The 16,139-nt window shown below is 49.3% G+C and overlaps 3 protein-coding genes across 6 annotated transcripts; 1 reads left to right on the forward strand and 2 right to left on the reverse strand.

Moving 5' to 3' along the window:
- Nucleotides 1-126: 126 nt before the first annotated feature.
- On the reverse strand, nucleotides 127-6,918 carry LOC117639953. Of its 2 annotated transcripts, none has more exons than XM_034376053.1 (10): nucleotides 6,901-6,918; nucleotides 5,282-5,483; nucleotides 5,080-5,203; nucleotides 4,739-4,972; nucleotides 4,392-4,655; nucleotides 4,055-4,280; nucleotides 3,758-3,874; nucleotides 3,427-3,673; nucleotides 3,206-3,347; nucleotides 127-3,074 (listed from the first exon to the last, which is right to left on the reverse strand). In XM_034376053.1, exons 2-10 carry the CDS (start codon nucleotides 5,395-5,397, stop codon nucleotides 2,934-2,936), a joined length of 1,611 nt encoding a protein of 536 aa, XP_034231944.1. In that variant the 5' UTR covers nucleotides 5,398-5,483; nucleotides 6,901-6,918; the 3' UTR covers nucleotides 127-2,933. The 2 variants fall into 2 exon arrangements, with proteins under 2 accessions (XP_034231944.1, XP_034231943.1); XM_034376052.1 differs by lacking the exon at nucleotides 6,901-6,918 and adding an exon at nucleotides 6,114-6,211.
- Nucleotides 6,272-10,775, reverse strand: LOC117640492 (carboxylesterase 1E-like). Its single transcript, XM_034377011.1, has 10 exons — nucleotides 10,339-10,775; nucleotides 9,623-9,760; nucleotides 9,376-9,526; nucleotides 9,120-9,305; nucleotides 8,866-9,056; nucleotides 8,489-8,786; nucleotides 8,128-8,412; nucleotides 7,648-7,807; nucleotides 7,298-7,568; nucleotides 6,272-6,445 (listed from the first exon to the last, which is right to left on the reverse strand). Exons 1-10 carry the CDS (start codon nucleotides 10,591-10,593, stop codon nucleotides 6,293-6,295), a joined length of 2,088 nt encoding a protein of 695 aa, XP_034232902.1. The 5' UTR covers nucleotides 10,594-10,775; the 3' UTR covers nucleotides 6,272-6,292.
- A 170-nt stretch (nucleotides 10,776-10,945) lies between these two features.
- LOC117639952 (coiled-coil domain-containing protein 93) lies at nucleotides 10,946-14,634 on the forward strand. 3 transcript variants are annotated; one of them, XM_034376051.1, is made up of 15 exons: nucleotides 10,946-11,179; nucleotides 11,351-11,464; nucleotides 11,546-11,640; nucleotides 11,747-11,858; nucleotides 11,920-12,066; nucleotides 12,166-12,288; nucleotides 12,371-12,451; nucleotides 12,681-12,731; nucleotides 12,911-13,012; nucleotides 13,096-13,304; nucleotides 13,393-13,506; nucleotides 13,583-13,918; nucleotides 14,004-14,088; nucleotides 14,175-14,231; nucleotides 14,335-14,634. In XM_034376051.1, exons 1-15 carry the CDS (start codon nucleotides 11,090-11,092, stop codon nucleotides 14,359-14,361), a joined length of 1,743 nt encoding a protein of 580 aa, XP_034231942.1. In that variant the 5' UTR covers nucleotides 10,946-11,089; the 3' UTR covers nucleotides 14,362-14,634. The 3 variants fall into 3 exon arrangements, with proteins under 3 accessions (XP_034231942.1, XP_034231940.1, XP_034231941.1); XM_034376049.1 differs by having other exon boundaries at nucleotides 14,175-14,634; XM_034376050.1 differs by lacking the exon at nucleotides 12,681-12,731 and having other exon boundaries at nucleotides 14,175-14,634.
- Nucleotides 14,635-16,139: the final 1,505 nt, after the last annotated feature.

Consider the following 16,139-nt stretch of genomic DNA (forward strand, 5'->3'; position numbering starts at 1 on the left):
GTTAATGAATATTCTTTACTTCCCTTTCACCATTTGTCATTTATCACCAGAATTTTTGACAATCAGCACGTTTCTGGATTGTGAGTGACCTAGGAGAATCTGATAGGGAAAAAAAAGAAAGAAGGCTAACTCTTCAGGAATATTTATCAATGATTTTGTTCCACAGGAGCATTTTTTTTTGCCAATTTTACAGAACAATATGACAAACACTTTGCACACTTGTATCAGTCCATGTACTTTAATTTTCACACCTCAACCTCAATGAAAAAAAAGAAGAAAATCACAACAGAATGGTTACAAAAAAAAAAAATCCGAGTTGGGATACAGTTGTTTAGGCGATGTTCTGGGAATTATTCCACTTCTCAAGTATTTTGGGCTAGTGGTAATCAAAAAGTCATCTAAACAAAGAAGCTTAAATACCTCAGACGAAAGGTAGTACTGCCAATTTAAGTCCTAGTCGAGCACAGAATGCTAACACAGTACCTTTAATGTAGGAAACATTTTGCAGTGTGCAGTGGACACCCACTCCCACCACCTTTCTCTGGACAGATTCAGAAGTCACTTCTGGTCCAGATTAGAGTCCTAAAAGACGTGCTAGTCGCAGCTTATTTACTAAGACTTTAATCTGGATCCGACAATTTGCCCCAGACCATGGGTCAGAACAGCCTGCCTTCACAGAGGTGAACCGTGAAAGAACCCTGCGGTCACAGCCAAAGTATTTGTCATTTTGATTTTAGTGCTAGGTCAATAATAAGATAAGATAAGATGCCAAAAAAGGTAACATAGACCCAGATTTCTGTAGTTCATTTCAGGAGGGCATTTTTAAAAAATCTATTTGAAATCAAACAAAACCAGTAACTGACTAAATGCATGGCTTGTAAGAACAGACAGCGGATAATTGGTAAAACTGCTTCTAAACCAAAATGGAGACAAATATTTTTGAAATAGTTACATTGAAGTTGCTTCTATTAGCAAAAACGTTTGGGTTGTTTTATACGTCACACATGTTGTTGTCCAATTGGACTCCAAAGCAATAATTCTTTCACTTCAAAGCTCCAGAGCATCAAAAAACCAAAATACAAATAAAATTTTAAACAAACAAAAACTATTTGTCATGCATTGTTCCAAATGCAGGCAGGAGGAAAAGGAAGGACACTATTGGATACAAGACTGACATACTAGATACGCAACCAAAAGAACAACTATGAGTACAAGCAAACATACTTAGGAACACAAAAACACCTATATAGTAGATAGAAGAGTTTAAATCTAGGTATGAACATGTGCGTACAATGTGATGAAGACTAGAGTATTGTAAGCTTTGTTTTGTTGAAATTAAGTAACATATAAACATGAGAAGTGCATTATATAGTTTAACCTCAGCAGTTTCTGAGAATGCAATACTAATGATCAAATCTGCCAACAGATATCATACCGTTACAAGTTTCAGTAATTTATAATGAAAATTGCCTCTTTTAAAATATTTAGATTAAAGAAGGAAGAATAACCTGTTGCTAAAGGCACTCTAGTAGACCAAAACTTACATTTTTGTTTACTTGTTAAAAGAGCTATACTTGCAAAAGTGCAATTAGTTTTAATAGCATTGAAAACAATTTAAATTCCCTAACTTAGAGTTGAAGAATGGTCATTGGATTTTGAAGGTAATTTCTAAAGCCTCTGTTGCCTTATAGAGCACATGTTTTTTAAGAGGGCACATAAAATTGGTAGTGTAAGACCTGTGACTATTAAAACTGCAGCAAAACTTAGCCTTAAGTGATAGGTAACCAAAGCAATGGGTTCACTTCCTCCTTCCTGATTTTTTTCCCTAAGGGCTGTTAACAAAGTGGGGACAAAGCCATAGGTTTGTTATTAGTGATAAATCACAATGGTTTTGAAGCACCAAAACAGAAAAGATATTAGGCTTTAGAGCTTTGCTAGAAGCAAATTAAGTAAAAAAATGAGTAGAACCTCCATAAGACATTATCGATTAATTACAGGCAAAGCACCTTAGATTGATTCCAACATAATATGGCACAAATACTTCCTCCAAACAGACACACAAACACACACCCAAAAGAAAAGAAAAAAAAAACATTGGTGAGATCCATAAGTCACAATTCAGACAGTACCCTAAAAATGGTAGGTATTTTCAGTGGCAGATTTCAACTTCACATGTACACGATTGCTTCATACTGAGCAGTACCTTGATTGAAAAAAGTACATAGAGATCAGAGCAATAAACTAGTTACCCTGGAGGGTACAGTCTTGCCCTCAGCACTTCAGACCTCAAGCCTACTGAAGTGGTCAGCTGAGAGTGAACAAAAATTGTACTCCATCTGCAGTTCCTGACAAGATAAATATAACCATCTGGCTATACAGACATTCATAAACTATACATACACATATATATTAAAAAAAAAAAAAAACAGACAAAAAATCTTTAACTTTAAATACTGTATATTTAAGTATTTTGTCAAGAGATAAAAGCTAAGTACAAAAGTTTATTGCACACCGCATTTGTGGGACCAGCCCACACGAATTCAAAGGTTGTAAACCTTACTTATTTGATTGTAATGCAAACTATTACATGAGAGAAAAAACAGAAAGTAACAAGAAATAGACAAAACAAAAAAAAAAAGGAAAAAGATTGTAACAGGAGACAACCTTCAAGATTAGAAAACTCTTGGATGGTCATCTTCCCTTGAGTAAATTATGATTCAGTCACAGACAAAACTCGCCAAATTGTCATACTAAATGAATGATTTCTATTTGCAGACTACAAAACAGGCAACATTTTCTAGTTTATCCACAAATGGAAAGCAAAACTTCAAAAGGGGAATATAAAAGTGTGTTGATGTATTTGGGGCCTGCCCATTACTAGGATCTTGAAGTGGGTCCTGCCCACTAATTTCACTCATTTTGAGGGCAGTAATTCATTGCTGATAGCGTTGGTTATTGGGACTACCTCGAGGACTTACACTTGAGGGATGTTCCCGAAGCTCGTTGTTTTCAGGTAATTTGATGAAAGGAAGATCTGCACCACTCCACATAGAATACAAATGAGACCGATTCTCCTACAAAGACAAGAAACACAAAATCACTTACACATAGCATTAGTGTATCATCAAAAAAGAAAACTGTCTGAGTAAATAATAAAAATATGAGATCAGAGTATGGGTATGAAGGTGATGAAAATGGCACTCACCATTCCAGTATCAGAACTGGAGGTTGAACTTCTGTGCAGGGAGAGAGACGAGGACAAGGATGATGAATCCGTGGAAGAACTTCCTTTGCGAGGAGCATCAGGAGGATGATTCAGAGGGCCAGTAGAATTAGGCTCTGTCCACCTGCAAGATCATGATTGTTGAATACACTGTAAGCTTGGAGATAAAAATTTTAATTTAAATTCGGATAGTAAGATGTTACATTGAAATATGAGGCTGCTGGGTTGTTTGCTGCTGCAATGGCATTTGAGGAACTTGCTGGAGTCCTTGATGTTGGTGTGGTGACAATCTCCCAGGGCTGTTCCCCAGGCCAGCTGGTGAACTACTCCCATGGCGTGAGAGCACACCCATTCTATCTTCATTAGGGCTTCCCCCAGAGACTGGGCTTACCCAGGACGGTTGGTGACTTGGGGAAGGGCTGTTTTGGCTGCAACCCGTCAATGTAACACCTAAACAAAAGAAACACCAAACATGAATTTAATTTTTTTTTAAAAGAACAAACAATTGGCAGGTGGTAACTATTGTGTACCTACCGGGTACATGCTGACTTGGTTGATGAAGCTGTAGTGGTTGAGTAGGCCGGCATGATAGTAGTGATATCACATCTGACAATTCCTCCTGACTCGCCAAAGAAGAATGCCACAGAGACTCTGAAACATCAATGTCAAAAATATGAGACTGTACTAAGAAAATATAAATATTAATGGCAAAATTGCAGTAAAACTTAGTTATATCCATGGGGATCTAAAAAAAAGGTAGAATAATGCAGGGAAGTCCACTTTATGTAGATTACTGAGTAAATATTTTAAAGTGAGTCAATCAAATCGAACCTGGTGTTGTAGATCGGCTCCTCTCCTGCGAAGCTATGCCTCCTGGCACAGTCAACTTGTTTTCCTTGGGATATAGCCGTCCAGTCCACTGACCATGTTGTTCATTTTGACCGGATGAATCCCAAGGCATGGACCAGCGCCTCATTGCTCCGTCTTCAGCCATGAGAGTATCACCGATTCCAGAGGTTTCACGGGCTGCGGCTTCTGACCATCTTCTCTGAGGACTCTGGCAAACACAAGTATTACAATCAACCAAAGGAACACAAAGCTATTCCAAACTTAAACTTACAAAGTTAAAAAATCCAAAACATAGCAAAAATATTCAAATTATTCCCACCTGGAGTGGCCACAGAGGGAAGAGAAGAGGGCTGCGTGATGTTGGAGTCGGTGGAACATACAGGCGGTTGAAGTAATGCTGAAGCGTTGTCAGAATGCAATCTGGGTCATGGGCTTTTTGCTGATTAGAGTCTCCACTCACACAACAATGACACGGTGCCATCATTCCCAAACATTCACAACAAGCCATACAGAACTGGTACTGCAGACTAATCATTGTCATAAGGCTATGGCACACTGCTGCCTGCTGGGCTGGTGCCAGCACCTGCAATGTACAAGAATAGATTGAGATGTGAAATTAAGGAATAAAAACGGTAATGGTGAACATGAACATGAACATGAACACACCTGCCCAACATCATTGGTAGCAGCTCCTGGGCTCTGGCCATTCAGCTCTTGTAGTGCCTGCACTACTTGAGAGCATATACTGTTGCTTGTGGCAGCAACAACTTTCGTTAGGTCATCCCATGCCGCTTGGCACTGTGTAGCCCGCCCTCCACACGCTGACTGGCTTTCAGGCGGGAGGAGAGAGCCGAGACAGTGAGATAAGCGGGAGCCAGAGCCACACAAGGCATTCAAATTCTAGAAAATGAAAGCACAAACATCAGGGAAAAGTGCATAGAGAGTGTTGATAATAATTCAGGTCTAGTGGGATGAAGAGAACCTATCAATTCTATGTTCAACCATACCTGAAGATAGGCCAGCCATCCTGCAATGCATTCATTTATGTCTTTCGAAGATACTTTTCCCTGCGCTTTGTCTCCATGGGACGGTGATACATCACCACAAGTGTCAGAAGTCACCATGAAGCAACTGGATGAAAACAAAGCAGCGTATAAAATAAGGGATACCGAAAAACAATTGCAACATCAAGTTATTTGACAAATGTACCTGTCAGATACGTCCATAGGAAGGAGATTATGGTAGAATGTATGTTCAGCATGCGCTCGGGCATAACTTGCACTTCGGGCAGGAGGCGGCTTACTGTTTCCGGCATGCTGTTTCATTTTAAATACATAGTTCGACAACACTAATAACACCTCCTCTTGCTTTCTGCAAATTTCTTGTGACTGTTACAGGCATCTTCAAACACCTACAAAATAAAACAAGGTCGGTGTTACTGTAGTATTAAACAAATCAATCCTTGAGAACATTAGAATTAGAAAAGTTCAACTCGTGAAATAGTCACAATAGTATACAATTATAAATATTTTAATAATGACCCTTGAGTGGATGGCTTTGCATTGGTTTGAAGGAATAAAAAGGACACTATACTTTGTTGGGAGTGTAAATGTTAATGCAGAATTGAGAGGCACTAACAAAGAAATGATGTAATATTGATGGTTGAAAAAAATCTAAACAATGGACTGGGCTGCTATGACAATGGCCATAAGCATAATATCAGATAAATCCCAATTCTGAAGGGGAAATAAGGTCAATAAAAGTAAATCTTGGATAAATTGCCATGAAGTTGTTCGGTTTTGGGTAGTCCAGATGAAGGGAAAAGAGAGACGGGTCTCCTGTCATGATGTTTACATTTGATAGGGCCTGGCGAGCTGCGACCCAGACCGTCCTTTAAAAGAACACGATTCAAAATCCACAAATGAGGACATGGTGTGAAACATGCGAGCCAAATAAAGAGGTACAGACTTTTAATGAAAAGAATAGTAAAGAAATCAGGCAAAGAAACTTAAAACCAATAAAAATAAGAATATTTACTTACGACAAACCTCACAAACGACAGCCTCTGCCATCTACCCCCACTACTTTTAAGGCGCAGGGGCAGAGGGGCGGGGAAGGGGAAGGGGGTACGTGCCCCGTTACCAACCTCACCGCGAAGTTCTAAAACACGCCGCCCGGTTCAAGACAAAGACCACCCCTGCCGCACGCTCTCAAGAACTCTCACAGAAGTGCCGAAAAAGATGACAATGGCATCAACATCCTTGGCAAGCTCTGGTGTCCGTCAATGTCTGCGTGCCGAAACCTTTCCCTTTTCCGTGAAAGGGTTGTAGCAGACGACGGAAAGGCCAGTCTGAGTATGAGAAACTTGTCGGTCGCATTTTACCCAAATGCGCGGCGAAGTGGGCGAAGAGCATGTGAGAAGATATGTCATTTGATGAAGCTCGGAGCTGCGACGGGCCGCTCCCGGTTACGTCTCCATCGAAGACAATAAATGTTTGGCCACAAAAAGACGCTGGAAAGCGGAGCGTCAGCCTGTAGCGCCTGGCAGGTAGGCCAGCAAGCAGGCCGCCACACATCGGCGTGGAGACGGTGGCCTACCTCGCCCCTGGCTGCGTGGCGACGCTTTCTGGGAGCGAAAGGCAACCAGCGAGTCGCAATCCTCTCAACGAACCTGCGCTCGTCTCCACCACCCCCTTCGCCTCCAGATGGCGAGGCAGAGGACAGCCTCCGAATGGCCCAGGACGCGTGCGAGCGAAGCGACGGGGAGAGAGGCGAAGGTAGGCCACCGACCTCACACCGGTGCGTTGCGGGGCTGTCCGCTGGCCTACCTATCAGGCGCTAGGCTGAAGAACCACGGGGAGACGGTTCGCCCGGCTCGTTCACCGTATTTCACTGGCTTTTGTGAGGCCGCGAAAGAGACTGTGGACGCTGCGTTGCTGGTCGGCTGCCACTGCGGCTGCCACTTCGGCTGTTACTTACACAGGTGGTTGGAGTGGAGGCATCGATAAAGAAGCAAACACCGCGAAAGGCTCAGCCAGCTTTATTGTTCTCTCTCGCGCCCCCCGCGTGGCCGTGGGGGGCCGCGGCGCCATGCCGCATTCCGCGGCTTTGGGGCCTACTTGCCGATACCGCCCAAGAATCCCCCCGGACCCGGAGCTGGCGCGCCCTGCGGCCGCGGCGCCCCGGTCGGCGGCCTGCCGATCAGTTTGCCGCCGCCGCCCCGCCCAGCAGCCCGCCCGTCAGCGTGCCCGCCGCGCCGCTCACCGCCCCCGCCACCGCGCTGGCGGCGTTCTTGAACACGTCGGCGCACGAGTCGGTGGGCAGCTGCGCGCCGGACAGCCCGGACCACACGGCCATCTGGCAGCCGCGGAAGTCCTTGCCGATGCGGGGGTTCTTGTCGATGACGAGGAAGTTGTTCTTCTGCTTGTCGCCGCCGCCGAAGCTGGGCAGGAGCAGGGGCCCCTGCTTGTCGTCCTTCTGGCGCACCGAGGCTTGACTGGAAAGTGGACGAGGGGGCCGGGGTTACTCTGGGGACACCGAAGCTGCGGCCCTGCAATCGCTGACGGTGTGCCTACCCGCTGTGCGCGAAGTCGGCGATGAGGCTGGTGAAGACGTCGCGCACCTTCATGTCGTCCGGGTCCGACAGCGACACCTGTCCGCGCGTCGGGTCGCGCTGGCCCTCCAGGGGGCGCGCGTCGAACACGAAGGCCAGGTCGTCGCCGTGGAAGGTCTCGTCTGCGAGGCAGAGGTCGACCGGTCAAGGGAAAGGCTCAGCAGGCGTTCCACAGTGGGCCAGGAGACGGGTGGAGGCGATCGAAATCCCGGACGCGTTTTGAGCTCCAGAGTCGCTAAATGGGACTCGAACCGAACGTGTGACCCCACCAATGGATTCCTCGTTCGGAGAGCAATCCATTGGTGGGGTCACACGCTCGGTTCGAGTCCCATTTAGCGACTCTGGAGCTCAAAACGCGTCTAGGATTTTGGCCGCCTCCACCGGTCTTCTGGCCCACTGTGCGTTCTCATCCCCCCCGCCAAGAGGTAGGAGTGGTGCTCACTGAGGCCGGCTGGCGCGTCGAGCGCGGCCTTCATGAGGGGCAGCCCGCCCAGGAAGGAGCGGCCGGCACTCGCCGCCCGCGGCGACGTGTGCTCGAAGCTGTACATGAAGGCCTTGCCGCCGCGCTTGGACCACAGCTGGCTGGCGCGGAACATGGGCAGGTTGAAGAGCGCGTCCGTCGTGGCCTCCACCACCTTGCTCAGCGGGCCCACGGCCTTCTCCGCCTGCTGGAAGAGCGGCGACGCCGCCAGCCCGCCGAACAGGCCCTGCACCCGGTTGATGACGCCTATGCATCAACGGGAAGGAGTGTCACTTGTTTGCCGGAAGTTTAAGTCGCGGTTACGTCTGCGCTCTTTGCTCACCCGAAGCCTTGCCGGCGAGGTCCTTGAGCAGGACCTTGTTGAGGAAGTCCGGCACGGCCTGCAGCTTGGACTGCAGCTCGCGGTTGAAGCCGCCCTTGACGGCGCGCCCCGTCTCGTCCTTGCAGACCCCCGTGAGCAGCGAGATGTTGGGGAAGTTGCCCTTCTCCAGCACCTCGCTGGGCTGCTCGGGCAGGAAGCTGGGCAGGAAGCGGCTGTCCTCCTTGCCCTCCACCACGGGGGACGGCGTCAGCAGGCCGCCCAGGCCGCCGACGAAGCCTTGCGACGCCAGGCGGAACGTCTGGGCAGGAACGAGAGTAGAGCCGCGGTCGCCGGGACGCGAACCTCCGCCCCGCCCCGCGACCCAGCCCCAACCTCACCTCCAGTGTGTCGTCCGCGAACACGATCTGGTCGGCCGGCGCCTCCTGCATGCAGCGCACCATGGCGAGGTGCGGCTTGGTGGGGCAGCCCAGCTGCACGGCCAGCTCGTCCGCGGCGTCCTGGGGCTGCTGGTCCACGGCGTTGGGGGACAGCGCGGACCCGCTCATCGCCACGATGCCCTTCACGTTGTCTGAGACAGGCGGCGGTTGCTTACAGTGTCACAGCGCGCGCCCTCCCCCACCCCGACACTCACCCTGCGTCATGGGCGACAGCCCCATCATCATGGCGCTACTGGCCCCGGTGCCCTGCCCCATGGTCACGATGTTCTTGGGGTTGCCGCCGAAGAAGGAGATGTACTCCTTGATCCAGTTCATGGCGACGGCCATGTCGAACATGGCCACGTTGCCGGGCAGCTGCGGCGCCGCGGAGCTCATGTAGCCTGGGCCGAACAAACACACGAATCAGCGGGGATTCGAACCAGCGCCCGGCGCTCCGCACACTGCGCTCACCCATGGACCCTAGCCGGTACTGCACCGTCACCACGACCACCTTCTTGTCGACGAGGTGCCCCGTGCCGTACTGGTTGGCGGAGCCGCGTCTGTAGCCGCCGCCGTGGATCCACACCAGCACGGGGAGGCCCTCGGACACGCCGTCGGGGAGCTACAAACGAGAGGGGAGGACCGCGTCAACGGGGAGGCCCGGCACGGCGGCGGTAGTTCCAAGAGACGGGCACAGCCCTGGGCACAGCCCTCGCACCTCCGCGGAGTAGATGTTGAGGAAAAGGCAGTCCTCGCTGCCGATGGTCTTGAGCGGGTCGTCGGGGTGCGGCTGCACGCACGGCGCGCCGGCCATGGTGGCGTTCACGATGCCCTCCAGGCGCATCGGCCGAGGCCGCTGGCGAAGCAAGCGAAGCAAACAGGTGTACTTAGACGGGCGCTACTTTGAGAGATCCTGGGGTCTCCTTGGGGCGCAAGGCGCAGTGCGTTTTGTGCCTGCTGACACTGCACATTGTCAACCCATCAGGCGTCTCGGGGCTTAGGGGCTGTTAGGAGGCAGGGGGAAGGGTTCCATCTCCACCCCCGTCATATTACTGAGGTGCCGTGCTGTGCCATTGCCGCGAGTTCCAGCAGTGCGGCGGCACGGCGCGAGGACGTCCTTGGCGACAGTGCGAATCGCGCAACTATCACGACGACGGCAACCAAGGACCAAGGCAACCCGCACCCGCAGGCCGCAGGAAATGGGAGATAAGTCACACACAGCCCGGCCCGGCGTGGCCCGGCGTGGCCCGGCGGGGGAAGGCCCAGCCGCGGCGTGCCTTGCCGTGGCGTGCCGCGGTCACAGGGGATAGCGAATAGCGCGCCCGGGCTGCCGTGTCCCTTTTTGATAAACAGGAGCAGCAGCAACATCGGGGTCGGCGGAAACGGGAAAGAATCTTGACGCGTTGTTTCCGCAACTGGTCTGGCGGTCCTCACCTGGAACCTGTAGAGTCCGACGGGGGGCTCGGCGTAGCGGATGCCCCGGTACACGTAGAAGCCGCCGGGGCGCTCCCGCATCCCGAACACCCTGGCGTCGTGGTCCTCCTTGTACACGAACACGACGGGGTCGTCCTCGGGTGGCGGCGCGGCCGCGCGCCCGCCGACGATCCTCCTGACGCGCACGTTGGCGACGGCGGCGTCCGCCAGCAGCAGCACGGCCAGGCACAGCGACAGCGACGCCGCGGAGGCCATGGCGGAGGACGCCCTTGCCTTGGTGGAAGGAACGGTGAACCTGGACACCTCCGCGTCTGACTGGGGGAGGCGGACAGGACTGCCTGACTGCCTGGCTACAGCGCCGAATCTCGAATCTCGCGGTGGAGCCCTGCCGGCCTGCCCCGCGAGCCTGGCCGAGGCGGCCGAGGCCTGCTCCCACTCGCTCCTCGCCTCGCGGCCGTCCGCCTGAACCCTGAACCGGTCTGCACCAGATGAACATCAGCACCCGCCAAAGCTGAAAGCCGGTGCTGCGCGCGGTTTGAACGGCAATGAGTTCCCGCCGAGAGAACCCTGGCCGCACCGACCCGGCCCAAGTCCTCGCGGCCAGAGGTCTCCCCCTCCCCCTCCCACGCCCCCCAGTCAGGGGCGATTCATTCATAACAAGCGAGTGTCATAACTCCATTTGTTTACAATATTTGATTGAATATTGGTCATATTTTGTGTCTGTTGGAGGTGCTACCAGCGTCGGTTCACGATGGCGGGGACCGGCACTATATTTTCCCCCCGCCTGAAGGCGGGAATTCGAATGTCAACGAAACTAGATGCTGATGGGAAGGAAGTGGAGGTTAGCAAGTTTATCAAATCTTAGTAAAATTGGTTTTATTTATTTTATATAATTGTCTACTTTACTTCAATGCACTGGAAAGAGCCTTGTGTTTAGTGTCATTTAAGCGTTTTCTGACATTCGTCATCATATTGTCTCTATTGATTCACCCGTACTGTATTTATTGAACAGGTTGAGATTCGAGAAGATGAGGAGCAACAAATCAAGCTGCAGGAAACCCTTGACCTGCTGGTTGCCGCGGGATACTTCCGGGCTCGAATCAAGGGTTTATCTCCCTTCGACAAGGTAACGTACACTGTAGTTTGCGTCACCCATTTAAGGCTTGTAGGCTTCCCAATCTAAGGATCGTTTCCTTTTTTTTTTCAGGTTGTCGGAGGCCTAACATGGTGCATAGAGATGTGCAACTTTGATATTGATGTTGACCTTCTTTTTCAAGAAAATCTTACTATTGGTCAACGCATGTAAGTATACTGCACGTCCACCTCTACATTTATTGTCTATTGTTGGGGGGTGTTGTTACCCAGATTTTCGGGTTCATAATGTTCATTGTTAATTGCTTGTTTGTAGATCTTTGACTGAAAAAATTGTTGCTGTCCTGCCAATAATGAAGTGCCCTCACCGCATTGAGCCCCATCAGATACAAGGCCTGGACTTCATTAACATTTTCCCAGTCATACAGGTTTGATTTTACATCTCATTGCACTTTTCTTTGTGATTAACAATGGTTTGTTTCTCAATAGTGGCTGGTTAAAAGATCCATGGAAACAAGAGCAGAGAGAGCTGAGCGGATGCGTGCACATGCTGTTGACCAATTCAACCGTTATTATGGCCAGCCAACCAACAATGCCCAGATACTTGCTACCGCTTCCAATGTGCGGCATGTACAGGTTAGTGAAGTATTTGCTGTTGTTTTTTAATGAGCTTCGTAAGTTTGAGTATTCTTGTTTCACTTAGTTTGAACTGTTTTATTTTCAATTCAATACCAGGAAACGTATCGCCCTCAGAGAAGATTTAGACGTCAAGTTCCTGCTCAGCTAGACGAAGACTTGGACACACGTATCCACAGCACCCTCCTTGAATATGGTCCATTGCAGCGGCGGTCTTCAACTGTATGTGATGTGTGACTGACTTCACATACTTCTGCCATGATCGTTTTTCAATCCCTTAATCAATAAATTTCTGTATTTGCAGGCTCAATTGAAAGGAAAGGAAACATCTCCTGATCAGGGAGAGCTTTCAGCTCAGTTACAGGAGCAAGAAAGGGCAGAGGAGGTATTTTTCTTATCCAATTTCACTTTGATTCCCAATTTTTATTACACTTCTTTTTTATCATTTTTAATTGTGCATGTTTTTCTAGTGCGTTACTGACTTTAACCAGATAATTTAACAATGATTTGCTATAGATGTTTTGTGTGTCTTTATTTACTTATGCTTACCAGCTGTTTTGTTTTGCTTTGTGTTTGTAATTTGTGCTTGAGTAATTGGTATGAGTTTTGTCCAGCTTCGTGTGAAAGCTCTCATGAAGAACATGGCCTCTGCTGAAGAACGAGAGGTATGAGTTTTGCTTTTCAGTATCCATTTTTGTGCATGCTTTGATCCCACCTGGTTTCTAGTTTTATGAGGATCTTTTTTTGGTTCTGATATGTTTATCTGTTTTCCTCACAAAAAAGTTGCCTCTCAGTTTTTGAAGCTTCTTTGTTCATAGACTCATGAAACCAAATGTTGTTTCAGAGTCGTCTGTCAGCCGGATTGGTGGGAAGCATAGTGAATCTTCAGGCTGATGAGATAGCCCAAGCCGCTCGGCACTATGAAAAACTTCAGGCAACATTTGAGGTAATATTTAAATTTGATTTTTTTTTTCCGAAACCTTGTAAGCAGTACTTATTTGTGATATTGGGACTTTCTTGGTTCTGCAGGCCACTCCTCAAACTGCCTCAACAAGGGCTCTGCAGGCTCTGACCAGGCAGAAAGACTTGCTGAAAGAGAAAGAGTCTAAGCTCATGGCTGAAGCCAATGAACTACGCAACTCTCTTAATGAAGCTGAAGAAAGGGTGTCATCTGCTAAAGAGAAACAACTAGAGCTGAAACAACAACTCCAACAACTTGACATTTCAGAAAACAAAAGGTATCAACTTAATTTACCTTTTCTTTTGAAAATTTTCAACAATTTATATTCTGATTTTTTACAAAAAAATATGGAATAAATTTTTCAGCTCTGTGCAGCAGCTTCAATCCTTGGTTGAAACTTATGACAGTCTTAAGGATCAGGAAAGTCGTTTTCGTAAACAGTGTCAATCTGAATTATCTCGCCTTCAAGCCTTGGCAGCGTAAGTGCATCTACCATTATGCACCATAAACTCAATTTTCAGAACTGTCCATCAATTTTTAAATTTCTGTTAACAGTGAGGCTGCAGAAGGCCGCACAGGATCTGAGGGCATTGATATAAGTGAACTTGGAACCACTCTTGCTGCAGAGCGGGAGGCCTTGGTTGCTGTCAGGTTGCGATTAGCACGTGCCACAAGAACAACTGCCTCTCTTCAGCGACAACTGGATGATGTGCCAGGCCGTGCTGAGCTTGCTCAATATCAGCGCAGATTTTTGGAGCTCTACAGCCAAGTTGCTGCTAAACACAAGGAAACAAAGCAGTTTTATACTCTGTACAATACTTTGTCTGACACCAAACTCTATATGGGCAAGGAATTGACATTGTTGGACTCAATTCTTGAAAACTATCATGAGTAAGTGACTAGTTTGAGAAGCTGTTGATCATGGATTCATTGAAACATCAATTTACAAACTCCTATACTTTCATTCCTTTTCTAGGGCCCTGTCTTCTCCATCAATGAGAGACCAGTTTATCAGACAGTTTGAGAGCATAGTTGAGAATGTGAATCAAAATAAAATCAAGGTAGGTATTCTTTGCTACACTTTTTACAATAACCCACAGTTTTTAGATGGCCTGTGTCACTGATTTATGTACTTTCTAACTGTCAGATTGAACAGCGCCGGAATGAGGAGAGAGCCAGGAGGGACAAACTCAATAGACAACAGGTTGCTCTCTTAGAACTTGAAAGGAGTTATGTGGCTGCAGTTAGACAATTGACAGTCGAGTGCCGTAAAAACGCCGTTCTCCTAGCACAATTGAGAGCAACAGAAACAGCAAGTAAATGATCCAAAATGATTTATGTTGTTGGGTGATTGTTTTGTCATTTGAAAGTATGCAATCAACATTTATGTATTGGATGATTTCTGATTTTATGTAATTTTATAATGTTTATTTTGGCTCAGATTTTTAAGTTGAACTGTGTCATTTCCTTTGCTAGTCTAAACACCTGTTTGTTATGTTATGTATCACAACTTTAAATGAATTTCATTGTAATTATATTTTTGATTACAATAATGTCAGTCAGTAGTGATGATTTGATAACATAAATTTTTACATGTAGGTAATTTTAAAAAAAAAAAGCTCAAAATGAAGGTCTTTTGACTGATGTTTAAGTACATTCCAAGAATTGTGATTGTCTTTTGTTAATCTTTCTTTGTTATGTTATGTGTTATATGAATTTATATGAGAGTAAATTGTCTGCGCGTAGTTAACGTAGGGTTCCATTTTCATTTTCTGAAATTCCTCTACCAGTCTGCAGCACAGCAAGCCTGGAATGTATCAAAATGCTGGGGTGGGACTCGGACCCCAGTTTCGGCGGTGGTCACGGGGGTGGGGAGGGAAGTCCCAACCCAACCCTGCGGTGATATCAGTCAGATGGCCAGCAAAGACTGAATCCGAGAGTGGTTTTCCTCGCTCTGCCTCTCTCGCACCCGGACGGGGCGCCTCGCTCTGTCTCTCTCACACTCCTGAGGCGCCCCGTCCGGGTGCGAGAGAGGCAGAGCGATCACGAAAACGACTCTCGGAATCGGTCTGCGGCGCGACGCGACCACCGCTGCATCGCGGGGCTTTCGGGGTCGTGCGCTGTGCGGCTTTGCGGCTCCGGACGGGACGCGGTCCACGTGTGCACGGCAGGCACGGCCGGGTGCGAAGCACCCTCCTTGGCACGCGCGACGGGGCGGCGTGGCGAGGCGTGGAGGGGCAGTGCCGGCAGTACAGCGGTAGGACGCCACCGCGCACGAGGAGACCGAAATAGGCTGAAGCACATATGGCTCCCCAAGCCCCAAGACCGTAGCGCGGCGTCCCGTGCGGCCCGGCCCGGCCCCGACTGCCCCTGCCCTGCGACTGCCCCGCCTGCCCAGTGGGTCCCCCGTCCCGTCCCGCACCGCGAGACGCAAGGCGAGGGTGCCGACGGACGGGGCCGGACGGGCGGGAGTGGCCGTCAGCCCAGCCGTCGCCACCAAGTGCACCAAGTACGACGGCTGCCCCTCCAAGACGGCGCCGAGCGGCCGTCTGGGAGGTCTGGGCTTTAGTTGGCTTTAGTCTGGTCTTTCGGCTCGGTGGTTGAAAAAGGAGGGGGCGGTATACACTTTCAGGTGCCGAGCGAGCCACCCTCCTCAAGGAGCCCAAAAAATGCAGCGCTGACGCAACGATGGGGCAGAAGCAAAAAGTGGTCGCACGAGGCGTGGGGCGTGCTTGCGCTGTGCTTGCGTGTCTCGTCCTGCTTGCGGTCGCGCTCCTCCCCTCTCCAAGGGGGCCATCTCGATACCGAACACTCTCTCGCACCCCTACGGAACGCCCCATGAGTGCGAGCGAGACAGAGAGACGGGAGCAAAGGCACGCGTAGGCCAGGGGCTAGGGTCGCCGAGATGACAACCACCTTCCTGCACTAGAAGTGGCGCCCCCTTCCCCGGAAACAACAACACCACCAACAACAACACCGCCGTCGCCACCAACAACAGGGGTACGACGGCGACGGCATGGCGAGGGGGACCACCTCGACCACCGGCAGGAGTCGGAGCCACCCCCACCCCCTGCGCCATGTGCTCGCGGCGTGCGGCGTGTGCTGACGGTGC

This window comes from Thrips palmi, unplaced genomic scaffold, assembly GCF_012932325.1.
Source record: "Thrips palmi isolate BJ-2018 unplaced genomic scaffold, TpBJ-2018v1 HiC_scaffold_12, whole genome shotgun sequence".
Classification (NCBI taxonomy): Eukaryota; Metazoa; Arthropoda; class Insecta; order Thysanoptera; family Thripidae; genus Thrips; species Thrips palmi.